Raw genomic sequence first — 25883 nt, 5'->3', positions numbered from 1 at the left:
ACAAACAGTGAAGCTAGAGAGCTCCCACATAGACGAGTTCACACCACGGGACACAAAAAGTTGATTACTTTGCTGATTAGGATACAAGCTACTATTTCTCAATAACCAAATACATAAGTTATAAATTGACAAAGCCCCGCAATCCCAAACCAATACAGAAGCAAAATAGTGCTGCAAATCCCTGATTTAAAGCAGTAAATCAGTCCACATTTCTGCTCCAAATTTTCTGTGCATTCTCTTCCAAATCAGCCCCATTTTGTCCTCATGCATCCCCCAACTGTTACTTCCACGAAAAAAGTGGCCCATCACATGAGAGAACTGATCCAGTATGTAGTACTCGGAAAATGTTTGATATGTTAGGCACTTGATTTAGTATGCTCTGAGATTTTAGGTACATTGAGTTTGTAAGGTATGTTTAAAAATTTAAAAAATAATAGTATACATGCAACCTATGTTTAGAAAAAGAGTGAACTATGGACCATTGTACAATCATCAATGCCAAGGTGCGCGCACACACTCACACAGTACTACACATGCATGTGCACACACATGCATGCATGCATGCACGCACTGCAAAACACACACGAGTGCTATCTACATATACCTGTGGAATAATTTATACAGAAAAGGAATTCTGCATACATAAGTCACACATATGTGGGGGCACACATGCACACACATACATGTGACCAATATTTTTTTCAAAAAAAAAAAAACATACATATATATATAACACTTCATCATAGCAGTGGCATTTATAGCGCGCATGCACACATACAAGCCCATATATATGTGTGCAGTAATTAGAAATAAAGTACATCAAGGTAATGCATTTACATTACAAACACTTTCTTTGTGAAACGAGTTCAAATTATTATATCATTGTGTTCGATGAGAACATAACAAACATCAAAAGCACTAAGAAAATAAGTGAACACATCCAATGGTCAATCTCATGAAGAGAGGCAATCAAACAAAGACTGCTAAAGAAGCGTATAAGAGACAAACGATGGATTACCAAAAAGGTTATGAGATCGGCAAACTGCCCGTAAAGCCCAATATCTCACCCAGTCAAAGAAATAGAAATGGAATCTCAGGGTAGCAGGAGCAATACCAAAGAGCCAGAACAACTTCCCAAAAGTAGCAGAGGGAATAAGCACTTGAGTATGCTAAAATATAGTCAAGGGGGGAGCAAGAGACACAGCAGCCCCAAAGAACATTTTGCACTATTTCCTGAGGTGCCACACAGCATACACCCATCGATCCCCCCATACCATGCTTTGCAAAGAAAGTTCAGTCTGGGAGCCTGCAAGCACCAACCAAGCAGTGCATTGAGAAAGGTCTCAATTTGAAAGGAAGCAAATCTTGTACATATACTTGTGCCACTATTTCAATGTTTTATTTGACTGCCACAAAGCATTGCCATGCATGCTCTTGGATCGACTGAGGAGAGAGAATGAAAAGATACACCAATTTAGCAATCAAAGTAGAAACAGGACAGAGGAGTAGAAACAGGAGTGACCTGCTGTAAACTCCAATCTGAAATCCTGGAATGCTGATCCAACATAAGACAATGCAATATTCAAAAACCTTAACCAAACATAACAAGGGCTGCATGCACGTGTGGTCAAGAAGGGGCAATTTTACTAAAACAATTGAGTGATCACATATGGATCAATCACAGATCTTGCCATATTGTCGATAGCACACCCTGAATGTACAAAACAGACCAGCACACTATACAGATCCTTCCTTGCACCTGTGCATTTGCCAACAATTTCTCACACAAACAAAAACACTTCACATGACAAAAGACTGATTGGAATCCCTTTTGATCAGTCCTTTGTCCAATGCATTTACCATCCATTACTCCCAACAACCGTGGCCTTTATGCAACAAACTAACCGGGGGGGGGGGGGGGGGGGGGGGGGGGGGGGGTTGTTCCAGCCCTGGTTTAATCCAAGGCAGCAAATCCAATACAGTGATGTTGCTCCAAATGAGGGTGCTGCTGTTTTTGGACAGCACAATGTCGTACCTTGCTCTCCTGATGTCAAGAAATGATTCTTCAGCCACAGAATGTGGGATCTCAGCTCTCAGCCCAGCAATGGCTGCAAAAGCTCAAATGCAGCCTCAGTGAGACATGAAGATGAAAATGGCAATTTTAACTTGCCGAACAACAACATGTAAAAATCCCACTCCAACTTAGTGATATAAAAGTACCCTTGGGCTGCAAAAACTTTCAAATAGCTTGCCCAAAGATTAACGTTAAGTGGCTACCCAAACTTTGGGCCCATGTTTAATGTGAGATTTAACTTCAATGTAAATTATCTACTACATTAGCAAGCGCAATGCCACATCATCATGTTGGAATCAAATGCCTTAAACCACCCATTTTAGCCATGCAATGTTTTATTTCCGTATTTCCATCAGAAAAGAACTTCCCTAGTTTCACTCATGGTCCGCATTGTCCAATTCTAACCTTAAGCAATTTAACAATCAAGTCCTTGACCATGTCCCGCACAGTTACTAATGCAATGTACATTGTGCCAATCATGTCCACAGCTACTTAGGCATAAATTCATATGCTGATGGCACACCTCCCTTGAAAAATTGCAAGCCACTCCAATTGCACACTAAGAATCCAAAATGCATTCACAAAACCAAATACATGCAACTAAGTGGCGCCGTCAACATTTGCAACTATTGCTACTATATACATGTCCTCAGCATGTATTGCAAACTAGAGTTGTCTATATGGTTCTTAGCATCCACAATAAGCATCCATATATGATTTCAAACACTCAAGCACTCAAGTGACTAGTACATTGATCATAGAAGCCCCAAACTAAATACATTGTCAATCTAAATCACATATATTGCCAGCAACTAGTACCTCATTGTGAGATATATGGCGTCACTAAGCACCCTAGAAATCTGAGTGTGTTCATAACAAGGGAAAGGATGTGCAACCCACCTCTTGAGCGTCAGCAATGCTCCAGACCTCTACTCCAATGAGCCTAAATGAGCCACAACCAAGTTCTCTCTAACTAAAAAGCCTCTAGGTAAAGCTACAAGTCAAGTGAATCTTCTAAGTCACCTTCCTCCATCCACTTTGCATCAATATCAAATAGCGACAAGAAACTTTACCTCTTAAGTATTTCATTCATTAGTAAATCTTTGTCATTGATAACAAATTGAGGCATACTACTTAAAGATGTATTGCATGCATAAACTAACTTGCCATATGAACCACTTTTATCTTCATCCTGACCAGAATGAATTTGACCTGCTTATCAAAAATGCATGAGATAGTCCAAATGCCATCATTTCCTATAGATGTCCTAGAAAACTCAAATATATATCCATGGTGTTAACCCTACTTTGGAGTAAAGTGGAAGAACAAAGGAAGCACAAAGAAATTGAGAAATAAATTATGCCAATGCAAATGCTGCAATCTTATCCAAAGAAAATAATTGTGATTATTTTTTTCAAAGACAGTGTTCAATGTGAAATCAAGGGCTGCACTCACTCATGTGCAAATTGTAATGATTTTAGTTTGGAGTAGAGTCTCAGAAAAATCTCTAAATGCACGTATTATAAAGTCTAGTCATGAGGCCACAAGAGTGGACTAGATGCCCAAGAAGGGAGTACAAAAAGCAAAAAAATGAATGGAACAAGCTATTTATGTCTGCGTAAACTTGTGGACTCTTTATTATTGCTTATCCTTTCATGCTATGAGTCTTTACAACAAAGAAAACACTAACCTCTTTGTTTTGTAAGGTGAAATCTTTAAACCAAGTCCACCCTCCTCAAAAGAAAAGCAATAAATTTTTGGTATATGTATAATACCGATTGAATCTTTATGAATTAGTAACTCCATTCCAATCTTGTTTCTTTATATGATGCTTTACAAAATGAACATTGGACGGCAACCATGCAATCAGAAATGGACTCTATTCATAAAAATGGCACATAGGAGTTAAGAGACTTGCCTATTGGCAAGCATGCTTTAGGCACAAAGTGGATTTACAAATTAAAACATAGATCTAATGGTAGCATTGATTGCTACAAGGCTTATCTTGTTCACTTCCCGATAGAACTAGAGCAACCACTCGCCATGCCCAAGGTAACTCCATTGCGCAAGCACTTGTAGCTACTGCATGCAATGAGAAACTTGTTTCTTTACATGATGCTTTACAAAATAAACATTGGATCGCCACCATGCAAGCAAAAATGAGCTCTATTCATAAAAATGACACATGGGAGTTATGCGACTTGCCTGTTGGCAAGTGTGCTATAGGCACAAAGTGGGTTTACAAATTAAAATGTAGATTTAATAGTTGACCGCTACAAGGCACATCTTGTTGCCAAAATGTATACCCAACAGTATGGGATTGACTATGATGAGTCGTTTGCACCCGCTTCACGTATGGCCACCATTCGTGGTGTTATCCCTTTGGTTACTCATTATGATTGGCATTGGCATTAGTTGGATGTGAAGACCGCTTTTCTAAATGGTGATCTTCGTGAGGAGATTTATGTCACTCAACCTCCTAGCTTTGTCTAGAAAGGGTCGGAAAGCAAAGTATGATGTTTTTATAAGGCCCTCTATGGTTTAAAGCAAGCACCTAGGGCATGGTATGAAAAGATACAAGCATACTTGATTGCTCTTGGCTTCAAAGATTCACATACTGAAAGCACACTTTATGTTTGTAAAAATAGGGATAACCTTTTTTTATTCTCATTCTTTATGTGGATGACATACTCTTGACTGGACCTCATGAAGCATAGATTTCAGCCTTAAAAGCTGAATTGCAACATGCTTTTGATGTAGCAGATCTTGGCCACTTCCACTAGTACCTTGGCATACAGTTTACTGCACTTGAGAAGGGCATTATTTTGCAATAGTCTAAGTACGTTGAGCAACTCCTTGAGCATTTTCAGATGCAAGATTGCAAGCCTATCTCTACTCCAATTGAGAGAGGCCATAGCTTTACACTTGAGGATGCGTGAGATCCATTGATGCTTCTCTTTATCAACATGTTGTTGGCTGTCTATTGTATTTGTGTAATACATAACTAGATATTCACTTTTTGGGGTCTCTAAATTCACATGCTTTATGCACAGCCTTGGTACTACACATTGGCAAGTAGTTAGCCGTGTCTTTCGTTATCTCAAAGGCACTCAAACATTGAGCCTTTTCTATCCTAAAGGCACTTCTTTTTGCTTGCATGCATTCACAAACAGTGATTGGGCTGGTTGTTTTGACACGAGGGTGTCCACTAGTGATAATTGTTTCATGCTTGATAATTCATGTATTTCTTGGTTGAGCAAGAAGCAATCTACAATGACCACATCTAGCTGTGAAGTTGAATACAGGGCAGCATTTACAACTACATTGGAATGTGTATGGCTTAGACTACGCCTTTTGGTCTGTGGGACAACAGTCACCCACTGCTATCTATACTAATAGTCAAAGTGCCATGGCAGTTGCAAGGATTCCAGCTTTTCATGCCACACTATGCACATTGAGGTGCATTATCATTATGTTAGAGAGAGGCTCCTTGCAAGTGAGATTGACTTGGTTTATGTCCCTATATACAACAACTTGGTAGAGAGAAGTTTGAAGCCTTTTGAAAGGCTTTAGACTTGATACCATTTGGGGATTAATGTGCCTATTCCCTATGTACATTCACACCATTCACTCGAGGGGGATTTGTTACACTTATTGTGTTCCTCCTACGTTTTGGTGTGATCACTCCTTATCCAAGGGAACTTTTTATCTTCTAGCTAAAGAAGGGTTTTTTCCCTGTGTGAACATCCATCAATGGGTGTGGTACTTAGTACCTTAGGGATTGTACTTTCTATTGTTCTCACACAGTGGATGTGACAACCCATCACTCTCTTCTCTCTCGCTATTCACTTGTTCACTATAAGTGCATATGTGTATGCGTGTTGCTGAACCCTAACCTAACAACTATGTTCATTGTCTCTGAGTTACCCTAACCCTAACTATGTTTCTTTATCAGTCTATGCCTTTGTCTTTAGACTATGTTGTGTTATCTATTTTACAAGTGGATGAATCCTTGACAAGTTCATCCTACAGCGAGGTGGTCTCAAATAGTCAAGAGATTTTCCAAAAAGAAACATTACACTAGGAAATTTAGAAAGGCAGAAATGTTGACCATCCTAGAGTGTCATAATAAAACCCTAGCTCAATGCCGTTTTAGGGAGCTAGGATGAGACTTTTGCCTCATAGGTAGAGGGGTTGATACGTCTAGCTCCCCTCATTTCTTCTCAATGAATGAATTGCAGCACTAGTCCGCTTCGGCTTGGATATTGCATAAGTAGCTACCCTTGTCTCACACTAGAAATTCTAATAGGAGACTTAGAAATCAATTAGGACCCACAAGTTGATCCTAGTGGAAATGAGACAAAGCTTCCTCCATGAGGTAGACTCAAGCAACACTAAGTAATAAAGTCCAATTATTCATTGGGAGTTCCGGATGGCACTACCTACACACATCACTTAATGGACTACTAAAATGTGCCATCACAATTACATTAGGTAGGCACGTTACAATGAGGACTACAATTGTCAAATAGTTCATGCTCATATTCAATAACAAATTTGTGCAACTATGACAAACATGGAACGTGCAGAAAACCATGCAATAATGGCAACATGACGAACCTATCTTGCAAGAGGACCATGCTAGGATGTGAATATGATGCCTGATTGGTAGAGTGCCCATTGCAAATAAGGTTACAGGCACATATATGGTTGGGTGGAAAATGTGATGGATGTCACCATGGTTTATGTTTCTGGGTGTAGTATGTCTCTTACGCTTGTGATTCGCAAATTCACTGATTAACAACAATTTTAAGAATGTAAAAGCTCAGGTCTCAAACTGCGCAGGGTGCAGTACCCATTTGGGCTCCTCTCCAAAGCTGAAAGCCAGAAGGCATACATACTCCATTTCTCATCAGACATTATCATATGTACCAAGCTTCACCAAGTCTAGGATGCATGATGCATCAGGAACAAACACTTATGCAGATCAGAGAGTACAACAGAGACCACAACTATTACTGGATTTGGTTTTGATGTGCACACAAGGTACCATTTACACATTCAAGTTTGACTATGACAAGCATGATTTCATGATGTTTGTTATACCATTATTTGTAAAGTGTAGCGTTGAGGAGTTTTCCTTCAATTTTGCCTGTCTTGCAAAAGAACTTTGGGCATTCACATTAGAGTTCACATCCTGTATATTGTCTTTCTGTTTATCATTATCTTCGGGTTGTAAAAGCTCCAAGCTTCTCAATCCTGGTACTGGATCATCTAGCTCCTGAAATTTACCAAAGCAAAATTTTCTATTAACGTCCACATTGTATCTTTATTTTGCTACAACTAGGGCAATATATCTGCAAGTTTGGAAAATCATAAATTTGACATTTGGACAAACAAAAACCACACCCTCAAGTAGACACCTCTCCTTACATCGAATCATCAAGGTTTTTTTCCCTCCACAGGCAACACAAAATGCAAGAAAGATGCAGCTGCAAGTGGGTTAACTAGCGGTAAGGTAGCAGTGCATCCATAATGACCATCAGCCTACTTGATTTGGCCATGAGTAAGCAATCAATCCCATTGGCATCCCATGTATTAATGAAACTACATAATGCAGAGCTTAGAAGTTAAGTAATCACATCTGATGATATGAAAGTTAAAAGCTAAGGGTGATTAAGAAAACAAACTAATGCAACTCAATTAATGCATAGACATATGCATTAATAGGCTTCAAGAAAATTACTTGCGTGTAGTACTAACTCTAGAGGAGAAGATTTCAAAGAAATAGATTTTTTATATGACATCTGTGCATGTTTGCCATAAATGCAATGATCACAATGCTCAAAATCAGCATAACGAAGACAAGGCAAGTAACCCAAACGAGAAAGCACTTTCATTCCTGTTTGACTCATATGTCCCAACAGGCCATGCCACAAAGAAATGCTTGGCTGCTCGGTCACGGCAACAACATGGTCACGCACACTAGATACATGAAGTGGATACAAAGTATCACTCTTGCAACCTTTGGCAATAACCCTAGATCCCTTACAGATCTTCCATTTTCCATCACCAAAGGTGGTATGAAAGCCATCATCATCTAGTTGCCCTGTGCTAATCAAGCTTTTCTTAGGCTTAGGTACATGCCTTTTCCTTTATTTTTCTTCCATGTGTAGCAGTCACGTTTAAAGTGACCCTACTTTCCACAATGATGGCATTCAACATCTTTGCCACATGATTTACTGCGTCCCTTGCCTTCATATTTTCCCTTTTGCTGTGATCTGCCCCTAGTAAGCAAACCCCTGGAAAACTTGCTAGATGCATTGTTTTGCCAATTCATCTCTTCCATAAGTAGAGCACTCTCTACATCAACATACAAAAGGATCACATTAGAATTGCTCATAGCACTCGTAAATGTATCCCAACTCTCTGATAGAGTGCAAAGCAAGAAAGTAGCCTTAAATTCCTCATCAATCATGAACTTCAAGGCAACCAGCTGGCTGAAAATGGAGTTAAACTCACTCGAGTGAGTAGACATTGCTGTATCCTCTTTCATACGCAAATCCATAAGCTTTTTCAGCCAATACACTTTGCTTGCAGCACTCTTCTGTGCATATAGTTCTTCCAGTCTAGTCCATATAGCATATGCAGAATCCAAACCTTCAATGTTGAAGAGCAAGGCATTAGAAATCGATAGCTCTATGGTTGAGCGTGCAAGCTCATTCAACTCATCCCAATCATCCTGATCCATATCCGCAGACTTTGCCCCTTTGGTTTTGATCGGCTTTGCCTGCTTCTTTTGTAGCAGGATATTGTAGCACTGCTTTTGCCAAACTGCAAAATTGTGTGCACCTTCAAGCTTCTTTATGTGCATGAGATTACTACTGTCATTGCTGCCAGCCATGATTTTCAGCCCAAATGTGACCAAAAAATCAGTAAATGCAGGCCCAAACTGTCACTCAAGTGACCAAGGTACAAACAAGTACCAATCAGCAATAAATGACCACACAGAAGTACAGATTTCAGATCAGTAATTAAATTTTCAGAAGCACCAAACCAAGTGCTACAGCATTATCCAACTGATTATAGCTGTTCCAACGGCATGTGCATCACATTACATGAGAAACCCCAAAATTTCAGCTGCAATTTCTGTTGTACATGTACCCACAGGCATAAAAATTGACACGAACGGTCAAAAGCCCCAATATTTTGTGCTCAAAAGCGTCAAACACACATATGCATTTCCTCTGTCATGCATAGGACTGTCCAATTTTGCCAAAATAAAGCAATTTCAGCAAAACCCCCAAATTTTACCAAGTGTTGATGTCCAAATTGCACGGAATTCATCCTGCATGTACATAAAATGACCAAATGCTGCACAAATTTTTCCCAAATTGCAAAAGCCCCAGATTGCACGGGGTCCAATGTGCATCAATGTCGAGAAATTGAATACATTTCAGCCGAATTTGCGCATGTACATGAAAATCCCCAAATGTCGGGGACAAAATGTCACAAAATTCCTGCAATTTCTAAGACAGATATGTTTGTCTTGCATCATTCCTCAAATCTAGGAAAAGCCCCAAATTTTGTGGGTCCAATGTTGAGAAATTTCACTCAAATGAGCAAAATTTCAACAATTTTGGCGAAATCCCCAATTTAAATGCGCACAATGTCTGCAATTTTGACACAAATGCCTCAATTTTTCACGAACAGTACTCAGTCTAGAGAAGCCTCAAATTTTTGGGCCAAAATTGCACAGATCTAAGATTTTGTGCTTACGCGTGCGAAACCCTGTCAATGGGTAAAAGAAATTTTAAAAAAGATTGAATTTTTTCAAAAAATTCTAGCGGGTCCGTTAATCCGCCAAGCGTCGTTGTGAGCCAAGCGTCGTTGTGAGCCTCATTTTCAGAAAATTCTAGCGGGTCTGTTAACCCGCCAAGCGTCGTTGTGAGCCTCATTGCGCGCCTGCTGTCGCCGTGCAGCTGTCACCCGTCGTGTTACGCCTGCAGTCGCCATGGTCCACACTGGACCCCCGACCAGCTGTAGCCCGTTACCTGTCATGCAGCCAATCCGTCACCTATCCGACTGTTGCCTGCCAGCAATCCGCCAACGACTCCTGCTCGCACCTGACTACCCACAATGTCTGCAACTCACGACTAGCTCGACTGTTTACTGACGTTCTTTACCTACGACTCCAACCTGGAACTGCTACTCGTTTCCTATCTGCCGACGGTCACACACTCGGCAGCTGTACGTCAGCTGCCTTTGATCTCGGGGAGCGTGCATTCTGTGCTCTGATACCAGTTTGTAGGAATCGATTAGGCACGAAGATCGAGGCAAACTGTCGTTACGCACAGTGAGAGACAAAGAGAGTGCAAGAGTGCAGAGTGGAGAGTGAGAACGCTTTTAGGTACAATGACGAGTGTACAACTTTGGGTTTTTAGATAGATATATGTATCAAAGTACAATGTGCTAAGGGTGTGTTCACACCCATGCACATATAAAAGGCACGATGGCCCTTTGTTCCCAACAAACAATCCTATCCGTTAGGAATAAAGGGCCACCGTGCCTTTTATATTGGCTCAAGGCTGAACACACCCTTGCACTTGTGTTTAAGTCCTTTACAAATAGCTATCGAAAACCTAAAGAGTGGCACATCTTTTCCTACCCACACATCATGCATCACACTCTACTACTGGTGCTCACTCTCTCTCTCTCTCTCTCGCTCCACCATCGCTATTGCCTAACATTGAACCTCCACTGTTACGAGGACATGAAAATTTAATGCTTTGCTTATGTTTAATTGACATTTGATTAAAGGATTAATCAAATGTGCAATTAAAAGATGCACATGTGTTGCACATGTGAGGTACAAGCTACTTTTTCACAGTTGAAGACCGAAGGACCCTCTGAAAAATATGGGTGTCAAAGGCAAAGTTGTAACAAGTTACACTTGTTAGATTCTAGGTGAATTTTGGTGTTAGTTTGCCCCTAGGACCATTAATTGGCCATTAAGTGTGTCAATGGTGACACTGGGGACTAGGCATTAATTAATGGATTAATGCTTGTCCAAGGTCCAATTAATGCATGGGACCGCTTTGGGTTGCAAATGTCCTAGTCAATTAATTTTTTGGATAGGCAAGGTCAATTTTCTGGACATGGATTAAGGGCTGGATGAATTTTCAGAATTAAATGGCTGGAAATTACTGAAAATGGATTAAGAAAGCTGCCACTTGGCAAAACTTTCCCATGCAAGTGAGGGAAAGGCTAAATAGGGCCAAAGGGAGAGGGAAATCTCGTTTTTTTCATTTTGGAGCTGTTGGAAAGAGGTATTGGACTGTTGCTGCCAGCTTTGGGGGCCATTTCCCAGCCATTGGAAACCATTTTGGTGATGGAGATTGCAAATTCTTGACCTTGGGAAGCTGGCAATTGGTGCTGATGCACTTTCTCCTGAAGATCACAGTCTCTGATGCTCCTATTGTTGTTGGCGCATCCGTTTGGGCTGGTACAGAAGGGTAGTAGCTGATTTTCATCAATTCTTCGCGAAAAATCTCAAAATTTTCTCTCTCTATAGCATTCTCTCATCTCCTTTAGCCTATGCTCAGCCATTCTCAGCAATTCTTAGCCATTCGGAGGAGATCTCAGCCATTTTTGGTGGGCTGATCTATAATTTCTGCAGTAAACCCTAATTTACAGCAGAAATTAGGGTTTAGCAGCCACCTTGGGATTCGTGCCAGAGATTGAAGGCTCAAGGGACTGAAATCAACAACTAATAATTGAAGATTATCAAGGGATTTCAAGAGCCAACTCATCCCAAATTGATTTGGAGCAGCATTTGGCCAACCAAGGGTCAAATTGGAGAAGAAGTCCTAGGTGAATCAAAGGGCAAATGACCCGAAAGGCTTGCTGGTCATTTATGACAGCAAGAGCAATTGGTTAGCAAGAGGAGATTGAAGAATCTCAAGTTGTACTCCTTTCAATTGAATGAAAGCTAAAGAAATACCGCTAGGGGCACCAATTTTGGGGCCAACAGGGTGTCTACTGTCGAAGAATGTTATGGTAAAGTGTGTATTTCATTTTATGTGCATTTATTTATTGCTATAATTAACTCTTAAATCAGGTTATCACCACCCATTTCAAGAAGGAAGACTGGTTTCAAGGTTTCGTTGCCGAGACACATCAAATCTCTTGATTTGGTCGGCCCGACGCACCTAATTGCAAGCCAAAGCTTTGTGCTAGTGCTAATCTTTGTGCTCAATTGAGAAATTACAGCAAGATATCTTCATACAGTGGGATCCAATCAAGTAGTAACGATGCCTCTCATGATGCACATTCACATGGGAAAGAAGGAAATGCAATGCCTGATCTTGGACAAGGCACGAATCATGGACAACATGCTGAAAATGTGGCTAAAGGCCAAGATGTTGGACCCTCAATGCAGAAAGAGGATGATGATCAACAAGGGGAAACAAAATTCGATAATGCATTCAAGAATCGAATGAGGACAGCAGCCAATCTCTTTGCTGAAATTGCAAAAGATCCTCAGTTTACTCGGTGTTTGAACACTCCTACGAAGGACAACAAGGGCAAGAAGAGAAAATCCTCTTCTAGAACTTCGGGACAGCAAGATGCACTGAAGAACAAGCCAAAGCCTTCTCAAGATGCTCCTAAAGATGCTCATGGTGAAAAGCAATTGGTGCCAGTTGGGCAAGAAATGCAAATGCAAGTTCATGATATAAATGCTAATCCTATGGTTTTTGGACAGCAAGGTTTACATGAGAATTTGGGGCAGCCAGCTTATTTTGGTGGTAGCACAATTTTTCATGCTATGGTGGGTGAGCGACTGAATGTGGGAATGTATGGCACACCTCCCCATAATTTTCAGCAACCAATGCATGGCTTGCATAACCCAATGTACTCGGGTATGGCTCATAGAATGCATAATCCAATGTATGGCGGCATCGGTATGATGCCTCGTGTGCAAAAGCACGCATATGGGCAAGCATCGGTACCCCGTTGTGGTTTTGGGGCTCAAGGAATAAGTGTTGGTCATGCAAATGCTCTGTTTAATGTTGGCTATCATGGAAATTGCCTCTACACTAGCGGATACACATGCCTTTCATGTGAGCTTGTTGAGGCCTTTTTATGCCGATGTGCCTAAGGATGTATCTGCTGAAATTCAGTCCAACATAGAGGAGCTAAATGAGATATTGGTATCCAAGCAGATTTTGGCACATAAAGAGAAAAGGTCAAAGGTAAAGCTTCCATAAGCTATTGGGTGAAGTTTCACAACTGTTCACCAACGGATGCTAAATGGATGGAAGAGGATGACTTGGTAGACCATCCTTAGTTGTTGGAGCTTTACCTTGATACCTTTCAGTTAGAGCCGTCTTTGGATCGGGCTCTTTCAGGTTCAGCAGGGCAAGGGTCCAGAGTACCACCTGATACTCAAGGGGAAGGTAGCACTTCCACTCCTCTAAGAATGGACTGCTCTCATGTATAGTGGATCTCGGATGTATTCAGCATGCATCCAAGGTACTATGCTGACAGTATGTCTGCAATGAGGTCACTATTCAATGTACTAGTCACTGTGGTATGTATGCAGATGGGTATGGTTTTCACTGAAGCTCTGAAACTCTACATTTGCATCAGGTTATGATCATGAGAGACTGATTACTGTGAAAATTCCAGTGCAATATTGTTTGCTTTGACACATTATAGTGCAATCGAGGATGATTGCAAAGATTTCAAGGGGGTGGTCTGTCACGAGGATGTGAAAATTTGATGCTTTGCTTATGTTTAATTGAAATTTGATTAAAGGATTAATCAAATGTGCAATTAAAAGACGCACATGTGTTGCACATGTGAGGTGCAAGCTACTTTTTCACAGTTGAAGGCCGAAGGACCCTCTAAAAAGGATGGGTGTCAAAGGCAAAGTTATAACAAGTTACACTTGTTAGATTCTAGGTGAATTTTGGAGGTAGTTTGCCCCTAGGACCATTAATTGGCCATTAAGTGTCAGTGGTGACACTAGGGACTAGGCATTAATTAATGGATTAATGCTTGTCCAAGGGTCAATTAATGCATGGGACCACTTTGGGTTGCAAATGGCCTAGCCAATTAATTTTTTGGATGGGCAAGGTCAATTTTCTGGGCATGGATTAAGGGCTGAATTAATTTTCAGAATTAAATGGCTGGAAATTGCTGAAAATGGATTAAGAAAGCTGCCACTTGGCAAAACTTTCCCATGCAAGTTGGGGAAAGGCTAAATAGGGCTGAAGGGAGAGGGAAATCTCGTTTTTTTCATTTTGGAGCTGTTGGAAAGAGGTGTTGGACTGTTGTTGCCAGCTTTTGGGGCCATTTCCCAGCCATTGGAGACCATATTGGTGATGGAGATAGCAAATTCTTGACCTTTGGAAGCTGGCAATTGCTGCTGATGCACTTTCTCCTCAAGATCAGTGTCTCTGATGCTCCTATTGTTGGTGGTGTATCCGTTTGGGACTGGTACAGCAGAGCAGCAACTGATTTTGATCAGTTCTTCGCAATAGATCTCAAAATTTTCTCTCTTTACAGCATTCTCTCATCTGCTTCAGCCTATGCTCAGCCATTCTCAACAATTCTCAGCCATTTGGAGGAGATTTCAGCCATTTTTGGTGGGCTGATCTATAATTTCTGCAGTAAACCCTAATTTACAGCAGAAATTAGGGTTTAGCAACCACCTTGGGATCCATGCTAGAGATTGAAGGCTCAAGGGACTAAAATCAACAGCTGATAATTGAAGATTATCAAGGGAATTCAGGAGCCAGCCCATCCCAAATTGATTTGGGGCAGCATTTGGCCATCCAAGGGTCGAATTGGAGAATAAGTCCCAGGTGAATCAAGGGGCAAATGACCCAAAAGGCTTCTGGTCATTTATGACAGCAAGAGCAATTGGTTAGCAGGAGGAGATTGAAGAATCTCAAGTTGTACTCCTTCCAATTGAATGAAAGCTAAAGAAATACCGCTAGGGGCGCCAATTTTGGGGCCAACAGGATGTCTACTATCCAAAAATGTTATGGTAAAGTGTGTATTTCATTTTATGTGCACTTATTTATTGTTGTAATTAACTCTTAAATCAGGTTATCATCACCCATTCCAAGAAGGAAGGCTGGTTTCATCCACTGTGCATCAATAACCACAAGTTGATATCAGAGCTGAAGGTTGCATGGCTGTCGGTTGCAAGTCGCAATCAAGTTGCAGGTCGTTAGTCCCAATCAAGTGTGCAGTAGTAGCCAACAGGCCCTCAACAAGGCGGGAAAGTCAGTGCAGGGAAGATAGGCCCTCGACAGGGTGCAATGTAGCAAGTCATCCAAGCGGCAGCTCTATCGACAAGCCGTCAAGGAGCAAGTCAACGCGAGCACGTCCACACAGGGCAAGTTAATGCGGGCACAAAATTCAACAAGGACACGCAATCCCGTCACGCGCTTTCCTTTTTTTTAAAAACTCTTTGCTTCTTCTTTTAGTGTACAATCATTGTGTGCAAATTATAATGATGCCTCATTCCATGTAACACCACACCATGAGTGGCTTTCTAACTACAATGGTGATAGACATGGTATTGTCCACATGGGGACAATTATGCATGTGACATTGCAAGGATTGGCAGTGTGCAATTGGCATTTCAACATGGTTCAATGTTCACTTTCATACTGTGAGACATGTACCCCAAATCAAGAAGAGCTTGATAAGCACAAGGCAACTAGATGATGAAGGCTATCATACCACTTTTGGGGATAGCAAATGAAAAATATGTATGGACTCTAGAATTGTTTCCAAAGTCTCTAAAAGTGATACTCTGTATTCATTACATGTATCTCGTATGTGTGATCATATTGTTGCCATAATCGAGCAGCCAAGTGTATCTTTGTGGCATAGCTGGTTAGGGCACATAAGCCAAACTAGAATGAAAGTGCTTTCTCGTTTAGGTGATTTGCCATGTTTAAGATATACTAATTTTGACCATTGTGATCATTGTATTTATTGCAAGCATACTCAAACATCACATAAAAAGTCTCTTTCACTAAAATCTTCACCCTTAGAGTCAGTACATTCAAATGTATATGAGATGCCAAGGTTGTCTCTAGGGGGAGAAATATATTATGACCTTTGTTGATGATGCCACACACAAAGTATGGGTTTATCCGATCCGTTGTAAAGACGAGGCCTTGAATAAGTCTAAAATTTTCCTGGCACTTACTGAAAATATAACCAGCAAGACATTAAAGTGTCTTCGCTCTAACAATGGTGGGGAATATGTGTCTAAAGCCTTTCGAGCCTTTTGTGACAGCAAAGGGATAAAAAGAGATCTCACTGCCCTTTATAATCCGCCTTAAAATGGTGTCACATAGCGTATGAATAGGACTATTCAAGAGAAGATCCATATCATGTTGTCTCATACTACATTACCCCATGGTTTTTGGGCAAAGGTTGTTATGACAACCGTACACTTGATAAATCAGTCAACAAACACGTCTTTGGGAGGGAGAAGTCCTTAAGAAGTGTGGTCAGGCAAGGCACCTTCGTATACACACTTGAGAGTATTTGGCTGCAAGGCATTTGTGCACATACGCAAAGAACAACATAGCAAATTGGAGCCAAAGTCCTATAAATGTGTGAGAAGTTGAGAGGATCGAAGCTCAGCTGAGAGTGCAATAGACTGTGTGGAGAATGAGGCACGACACCCAATGCAATAGACTGAAAGAGTGTAAGATGAAAGTACAAGGTACAACCCTTAAACCTTAGGGTTGTAAGAGGATGTTCACACCCAAAGTGTGTGCAACACGATAAGTGCCCGTAAATGTGTAAGATAGGCACATAAAATAAAGAGAATAAATCTAGGAAAAAAACCTCTCGTACGGAGAGTAAAAAGTGCTCCAATATCTGATTGATCACCGACACTCCTCTATGAGCATAGGCATGAGTGAAACCTAACAAACCCCCCTGGAGTGAAGAGTGATCAAAATACAAGGGTCATCCGCCACCAAAGGAGATCAAATTTAAAGCATTGTGAAATGCTTCAAATTTATCACGAGAAAGAGCTTTGGTAAAGATGTCTGCCACATTACTGGTGATAGGGCAATAGACAAGGCTCATATCTCCTACATGTAGATTAATGTATCTCAATGTGTTTCATGCGTGCATGAAACACTAGATTCTGTGTCACTGCAATGGCAATTTGACTGTCAGTGAACAAAGGAGTAGGCTCTGTGAGACAAATACATCCAAATCATGTAGCAAGCGTCTAAGCCATACACATTCAACTATGGTAGTGAAAGTTGCCTTGTATTCAGCTTCACATGACAATGTGGCAATAGTGGACTGTTTCTTACTAAGCCAAGATATACAAGATGAGCCTAGAAAGAAACAATTGCCACTGATAGAGTGACGTGAATCATAATCACCAGCCCAATTAGAATCACTATAAGCATGTAAGTGCAGTGGTTCCCCCTTGGCATAAAGCAATCCAAGAGATCTAGTACCCTGCAAGTAACGGAAGACATGCTTGACAGCTTGCCAATGTGACATGTTTGGCTGATGCGTATATCTGCTCAGGGCTAAAACTACAAACTGTATGTCCGGCCTAGTGTTGCATAGGTAGATAAGGCATCCAACTCCTGGAGCATGTGTGTATATCAAACACATCATTGTCATCATGCAATGACAGCTTTAGTCCAGGTTCCATTAGTGTACAAACTAGCTTGCAATCCTGTAAGCCAAACCTCTTAAGGAGTTCACCAATGTATCTTGATTGTGATAAACCAATACCTCTAGCATCATGTATAAACTGTATGCCCAAGTAATAATGCAAAGACCCCAGTCTAACATCTCAAAAGTATGCTGCAAATTTTGTTTAAATCCTCAAATCTTATCAACATGTGTCCTTGTAAGCAAAAGGTCATCAACATATAGACAAATGATCAGCATGGATCCCCTTTCTTTACATAAGTAAAGGGTAGACTCTGATGAGCTGTTTATAAACCCTTGGCTGAGTAAAAAGGCATCAATCTTTACGTACCAAGCTCTAGGAGCTTGTTTCAAGCCATATAAAGCCTTTTTAGCTTGCAAACCAAGTGTTCGAATCCCTCAACTGCAAAACCAATGGGCTGCTATACATATACTTCTTCATGAAGTTCCCCATGCAAAAATGCAGTCTTAATATCTAACTAAGGAGCAAATGTCTCCTCATAGTCAATGCCTTTCTTCTGTGCATATCCCTTCGCTACAAGCCTTGCCTTTATATTTGTCAATGGATCCATCTGCATTCCGTTTCAACTTGTAGACCCATTTTGTTCCAATGCTTTCTTCCCAATAGGCAAAGACACTAAATCCCATGTTTGATTCTTGATGATATAATCAAATTCAACTTACATCGCTGCCATCCAATGCACACTATGTTGTGCATCCTCAAAACATTCAGGCTCCTCATCATCAACTGTACTTGTTGCCATAACAAACTCCATGGTGGTATGTGCACTATCATGCATACGAGCTTGCCTTCTAGTACGACCAACCATGGGAGCATCCAAATGACTATCTTTCATAGTCTGTAAATGCCATCTAGGCATTTGTCTTGCCTCCTGACTATGCACAAGCTCTTGCTCAATTTCAGATTCAGCACTTTGTTGAATATTTAGATCAGCAAATGGCTGATTTTCTACATTTTCCAATGGAGCAACTGGCTGAACATTAAGTTCACTTGCTGAAACTCCAACTGAATCACCAAATGAAACGGACAGCAACACTTCAAATACATCACGGGCAGCCTGATATGTGTCAAAACCAACAAGGGATAATTCTAATTTTTCATCAAAAAGTATATCTCTATCTACTAACAAATACCTTTTTAGAGACAGGATCATATAGCTTGTATCCTTTGCTCTCGCTGCTATATCCCACAAAAATGCATTTGACAGCCTTGTTATCCAACTTTTTTCTGAGTACCTGGGGAATGTGTGCATATGCAAGACACCCAAAGGTACGAAAGTGCCCAACAGAAGATTTCTAACTATTCCAAGCCTCAAAAGGCGTGACATTCTTTAATGCTTTGGTGGGGCATCTATTCAAAACATGGCAAGCACACATAACGGCTTCCATCCAAAAACTGTGTGGCAAGCTCTTTGCTTTCAACATACATCTGGCCATCTCGATGAGTAACCGATTCTTCCTCTCCGCAACCCCATTCTGTTGTGGAGTATAAGTAGTAGTAAACTGATGTGAACAATGCCCTTCTGCTTCAAAAAAGAATTTAGCATAGAGGACATATATTCCCCCCCTCCGTCCGAACGGAAAGTCTTTGCTTTACAGCCAGATTGGTTCTCGAATCTCAACAAGTGCTACAAAAGCAAAAAATGCATCATACACTCTTGACTTTTTCACTAAAGAATAGACCCAGCAGAAGCGAGTAAAGTCATCAATAAAAGTCACAAAATAGTAATATCCATCCAATGACTTTCTCTGTATAGGGCCACATATATCTGAGTGCACTAACTGTAACTTGGCTGTGACTCTACAAGCAACATCACAGGGAAACGAAAACCGATACATTTTCCCCAAAATACATCCCTTGCATAAGTAGTTAAGAGGTCTCCAAGAGTACCAATCAATACTAAAGTCATGTGTTCCTTATCTCGCACCATGCATTTGCCATCATCAAAGGTGACCTGCAATCCACATTCTGTCAAAGAAGAAATAGAGAGCAAATTCTTCTTGATACCTGGCACAAACAAAGCATCCTGTAGGCAGAGAATAGAGCCATCAATGGCTATGAGCACAATCTCCCCAATACCTCTAACAGGGTATGATGCATTGTTGGAACACTATACAAACTTGCTAACTGGAGCTACACCAACAAAAGCAAATAAATCTCTGCGAGATGTGATGTGTCTAGAAGCACCACTGTCAGAAAACCAAGTGCCTACATCCTCAATAGAGCTAAATGCTCTATCAGCCCAAGAAGAGTCATAACTGCATATATAAAAGCAATAGTTCATGTCTACAACAAAGGAAGCTGACCCAGTAGTAGTGGAAGAAGCATCAAAAACAGATATCCCTAACTCATTTTTCTTCTCTTTGGCTATGCGCTTTCTACACTCAGTGATGTAGTGGCCTAGCTTCTTGCAATAATGGCATTTTTTCTTCTTGGCTTGCGTGCCCCCTTGCTTCTTACCCTGTGAAGTGCCTGAATTTCTAGAGCTCTGTGGAGCATTCTTTGCTTGGCTGCCCTTGCCCTTCTGTCGTGCCATAAAAGCCTACTCAAAGACTATGACATCCACACCATTGTTTCTTCTTGCCTACTCCTCCTCTAAGAGCAAACTGACCAGCTGAAGAAAAGTAATCGGCTGTGGGGAAATCCTCATGGTGAGGTTTAAGGCCATATAAAAGGCCAAGTATGAGGGCGGTAGTGAGTTCAATGTAGTAGTGTCAACTACGCATCTGAGTAATACTCATCGACATTCATAAGCTTCTCGTGCAAGTCCTGAATTTTGTTCAAGTGATCCTGCATAGAATCACCCTCATCCATCTTCAATGTCTCAAGCTCCCCAGAAATTACAGCAAATAGGTTGCTGCAATTCACAAACTGCAGTTCACTCTGTCAAAACTGTCTGTAATGCACACAGTCCAAGGTGCATTTAATGCTCAGCAACACTCTAGAAGCGAAAGCCCCAAATTTTCTTGCCCCAAAATGGTCAAAAAGAGTCTAGTTCAAACTAAAACTGCAGTACATTTGCCAATCTCTGAACTGACAACAAAAGCCCCAAAATTTCACAAAATCTCTCCGTGAAATGTGTCCCAAACACTTGCAAATGCAGAGATATGTTGCCCAAGCACAATCCTTTTCCTGCAAATAAGATTTGAAATAAAAAATTGATTTAAAAATGTCGTTTTACCTTGAATTTGACTGTCATGCAGGCTCATACTGGAGGTGCACAGGACCAAGCGCTGCTGAGCTGTGGCGGGCCAGGGGTGCTGGCAAAGCTGCAGTCATACGCAGCAGGCGTGGGATAGGTAGCGCTGGCATACAGGCGGCGTTTGTTTAGGGCGTAGGCAGGCATGTGTAGCAGTGCCACTTCAAGTCAGAGGCGGTGTTGACCTGGGGTAGGGCACAAGAAACAGCAGTGGCGGACTAGCGAAGTATCGGCGCTGATAGGCACTAGGGGCAGAGCAAGCAGGCGCAGGGCTGGAAGCAGCAAGGCGCAGCTGGGTTGGAGGCAGACTACTGGTGGACAGGTGGTGCAGACCAAGGGCTCCGATGGAACAATCAGGCTGTGCCAGCAGACGCGCGGGGGGGGGGGGGGGGGGGGGGGGGGGGGGGGGGCAGCCGACACATATCAAGAGGAGCACCACAGGGCAACGCACAGCAGGGCAGTGGCGCGCCCATTCAGGGTGGAAGCTGGCAACACGTGAGCTAGAGATGGGCAGCACTAGCACTAGCGGCCTTGTACCTGGTGGAGGTGCTAAGCAGGAGTTGTAGACTTGGCGAGGACTCCTAGAGAAGAGTTGAACTCAACTCTGATACCAAATGTGAGTAGTTGAGAAGATCGAAGCTCAGCTGAGAGTGCAGTAGACAATGTGGAGAGTGAAGCAAAACACCCAATGCAATAGACTGAAAGAGTGTAAGATAAAAGTACAAGGTACAACCCTTAAACCTTAGGGTTGTAAGAGGGTGTTCACACTCGAAAGTGTGGGCAACATGATAAGTGCCCATAAATGTATAGCATAGACACCTACAATAAAGAGAATGAATCTAGGGGAAAAAACCTCTCATATGGAGAGTAAAAAGTACGCCAGTGTCCTACCGATCACCAACACTCCTATGTGAGCGTAGGCGTGAGTGAAACCCAACAAAATGCATTTTCTTGGGATATGGTGACAAGGGAGAAATAGGGTATAAGTTATGGATCCCGAAAAAAGAAAAATTGTAACCAACAACGATTTAATCTTCCAGAAAGATCGCATGCATAAATAGCCCGAAAAAACAAAAGAAGTAAAAAGGGTTGTGTTCCGAGAAGAAATACATATAGAACAGCAAAGAGTGTGAAACTAGCCTTCCTTCTTGGAATGGGTGGTGATAACCTGATTTAAGAGTTAATTACAGCAATAAGTAAATGCACATAAAATGAAATACACACTTTACCATAACATTCTTGGACAGTAGACACCCTGTTGGCCCCAAAATTGGCGCCCCTTGCAGTATTTCTTTAGCTTTCATTCAATTGGAAGGAGTACAACTTGAGATTCTTCAATCTCCTCCTGCTAACCAATTGCTCTTGCTGTCATAAATGACCAGCAAGCCTTTTGGGTCATTTGCCCCTTGATTCACCCGTGACTTCTTCTCCAATTCAACCCTTGGATGGCCGAATGCTGCCCCAAATAAATTTGGGACAGGCTGGCTCCTGAATTCCCTTGATAATCTTCAATTATCAGCTGCTGATTTCAGTCTCTTGAGCCTTCAATCTCTGGCACGGATCCCAAGGTGGCTGCTAAACCCTAACTTTTGCTGTAAATTAGGGTTTACTGCAGAAATTACAGATCAACCCACCAAAAATGGCTCAAATCTCCTCCAAATGGCTGAGAATTGCTGAGAATGGCTGAGCATAGGCTGAAGGAGATGAGAGAATGCTATAAAGAGAGAAAATTTTGAGATTTGTCGTGAAGAACTGATCAAAATCAGCTGCTGCCCTACTGTACCAACCCCAAACAGATGCACCAATAACAATAGGAGCATCAGAGACTGTGATCTTCAGTAGAAAGTGCATCGGCAGCAATTGCCAGCTTCCCAAGGTCAAGAATATGCAATCTCCATCACCAAAATGGTCTCCAATGGTTGGGAAATGGCCCCAAAAACTGACAGCAACAGTCCAACACCTCTTCCCAACAGCTCCAAAATGAAAAAACGAGATTTCCCTCTCCCTTCAGCCCTATTTAACCTTTCCCCCACTTGCATAAGAAAGTTTTGCCAAGTGGCAGCTTTCTTAATCCATTTTCAGCAATTTCCAGCCATTTGATTAATTTTCAAAATTAATTAATTCTGAAAATTAATTCAGCCCTTAATCCTTGCCCAAAAAATTGACCTTGCCCATCCAAAAATTAATTGGCTAGGCCATTTGCAACCCAAAGTGGTCCCATGCATTATTTCACCCTTGGACAAGCATTAATCCATTAATTAATGCCTAGTCCCTAGTGTCACCACTGACACTTAATGGCCAATTAATGGTCCTAGGGGCAAACCGACACCAAAATTCACCTAGAATCTAACAAGTGTGACTTGTTAAAACTTTTGCCTTTGAAACCCATCTTTTTCACAGGGTCCTTCGGCCTTCAACTGTGAAAAAGTAGCTTGCACCTCACATGTGTAACACATGTGCATCTTTTAATTGCACATTTGATTAATCCTTTAATCAAATGTCAATTAAACATAAGCAAAGCATCAAATTTTCACGTCCTCGTGACAGACCACCCCCTTGAAATCCTTGCAATCGTCCTCAATTGCACTGTAATGTGTCAAAGCAAACAATACTGCACTGGAAATTTCACAAGGCATCATAGTCATCACACAACATTAGCCACTGCTGGCTAACTATCTCATATGCCTACCATTTACTGAAAATTTCTAGCCAGCATAAACATAGCATAAAGCTCAACAATAGTCCAGAACTATTGCCAGAAACTCATCGGATGTATCCCAAACTCTTGTTTCTCAACAGTGCTGACTACACAACCATAGTAAAGCATAAACCGAGCCGAAACCATGGCTGAATTGTCAATGGCATTCAATACACATGCTGTTGTCCATAGAACCAACTGAATAACACTGAAACTAATGATCATACACTGAAAACTAGCACTTGAAAATCAGTCTCTCGTGATCATAACCTGATGCAAATGTACAGTTTCAAAGCTGCAATGAAAACCATATCCATCTGCATACATACTATAGTGACTAGTACACTGAATAGTGACCTCATGGCAGACATACTGTCAGCACAGTACCTTGGATACATACTGAATACATCCGAGATCCACTATACACGAGAGCAGTCCATTCCTGGAGGAGTGGAATTGCTACCTCCCCCTTGAGTATCAGGTGGTACTCAAGACCCTTGCCCTGCTGAACCTGAAAGGGCCCGATCCAAAGTCGACTCTAACTGAAAGGCATCAAGGTAAAGCTGCAACAACTGAGGATGGTTTGCCAAGTCATCCTCTTCCATCCATTTAGCATCCATTGGTGAACAGTTGTGAAACTTCACCCAATAGCTTATGGAAGCATTACCTTTGACCTTTTCTCTTTATGTGCCAGAATCTACTCAGATACCAATATCTCATTTAGCTCCTCTACATTGGACTGAATTTCAGCAGATACATCCTTAGGCCCATTAGCATAAAAAGGCCTCAACATAAAAGGCATAGTGTATCCGCTAGTGTAGAGGCAATTTCCATGATAGCCAGCATTAAACGGAGCATTTGCATGACCAGCACTCATTCCTTAAGCTCCAAAAGCACGAGGTGTACCGATGCTTGCCCATATGCGTGATTTTGCACACCACGCATCATACCGATGCTGCCATACATCGGATTATGCATTCCATGAGCCATACCCGAGTACATTAGGTTATGCAAGCCATGCATTGGTTGCTGAAAATTATGGGGAGGCGTGCCATACATTCCCACATTCGGTCGCTCACCCACCATAGCATGAAAATTTGTGCTACCACCAAAGTAAGTTGGCTGCCCCAAATTCTCATACAAACCTTGCTGTCCAAAAACCATAGGATTAGCATTTACATCATGAACTTGCATTTGCATTTCTTGCCCAACTGGCACCAACTACTTTTCATCATGAGCATCTTTAGGAGCATCTTGAGAAGGCTTTGGCTTGTTCTTCGGTGCATATTGCTGTCCCGAAGTTGTAGAAGAGGATTTTCTCTTCTTGCCCTTCTTGCCCTTCTTGTCCTTCGTAGGAGTGTTCAAAAACCGAGTAATCTGAGGATCTTTTGCTAATTCAGCAAAGATATTGGCTGCTGCCCTCATTCGATTCTTGAATGCATCATCAAATTCCATTTCCCCTTGTTGATCATCATCCTCTTTCTGCATTAAGGGTCCAACATCTTGGCCTTCAGCCACATTTTCAACATGTTGTCCATGATTCGTACCTTGTCCAAGATCAGGCATTGCATTTCCTTCTTTCCCATGTAAATGTCCATCATGAGAGGCATCATTACCGCTTGATTGCATCCCACTATATGAAGACATCTTGCTGTAATTTCTCAGCTGAGCATAAAGATCAACACTAGCACAAAGCTTTGGCTTACAATCAGGTGCCTCGGGCCCACCAAATCGAGAGATTTTATGTATCCCCGCAATGGAACCATGAAACCAGCCTTCCTTCTTGGAATGGGTGGTGATAACCTGATTTAAGAGTTAATTACAGCAATAAGTAAATGCACATAAAATGAAATACACACTTTACCATAACATTCTTGGACAGTAGACACCCTGTTGGCCCCAAAATTGGCGCCCCTTGCGGTATTTCTTTAGCTTTCATTCAATTGGAAGGAGTACAACTTGAGATTCTTCAATCTCCTCCTGCTAACCAATTGCTCTTGCTATCATAAATGACCAGCAAGCCTTTTGGGTCATTTGCCCCTTGATTCACCCAGGACTTCTTCTCCAATTCGACCCTTGGCTGGCCGAATGCTGCCCCAAATCAATTTGGGATGGGCTAGCTCCTAAATTCCCTTGATAATCTTCAATGATCAGCTCTGCTGATTTC

The 25883-nt window shown here is 41.5% G+C and overlaps 1 protein-coding gene across 1 annotated transcript in view; it reads right to left on the bottom strand.

Moving 5' to 3' along the window:
- Positions 1-25883, bottom strand: part of LOC148028264 (uncharacterized) — an 85109-nt gene that overhangs the window by 31400 nt on the left and 27826 nt on the right. The window contains exon 3 of the mRNA XM_087690052.1: positions 7181-7355. Within this exon, the coding sequence (XP_087546178.1) occupies positions 7181-7355 (175 nt within the window). The remainder of the gene's footprint in view (positions 1-7180; positions 7356-25883) is intronic.

Source organism: Lygodium microphyllum, chromosome 12 (assembly GCF_053477565.2).
Source record: "Lygodium microphyllum isolate KBCC chromosome 12, Lygodium_microphyllum_v1.1.10, whole genome shotgun sequence".
In the NCBI taxonomy this organism is placed as follows: domain Eukaryota; kingdom Viridiplantae; phylum Streptophyta; class Polypodiopsida; order Schizaeales; family Lygodiaceae; genus Lygodium; species Lygodium microphyllum.
Note: the sequence above shows the minus strand (reverse complement) of the source record. Positions and strands in the feature narration are given on the sequence as shown.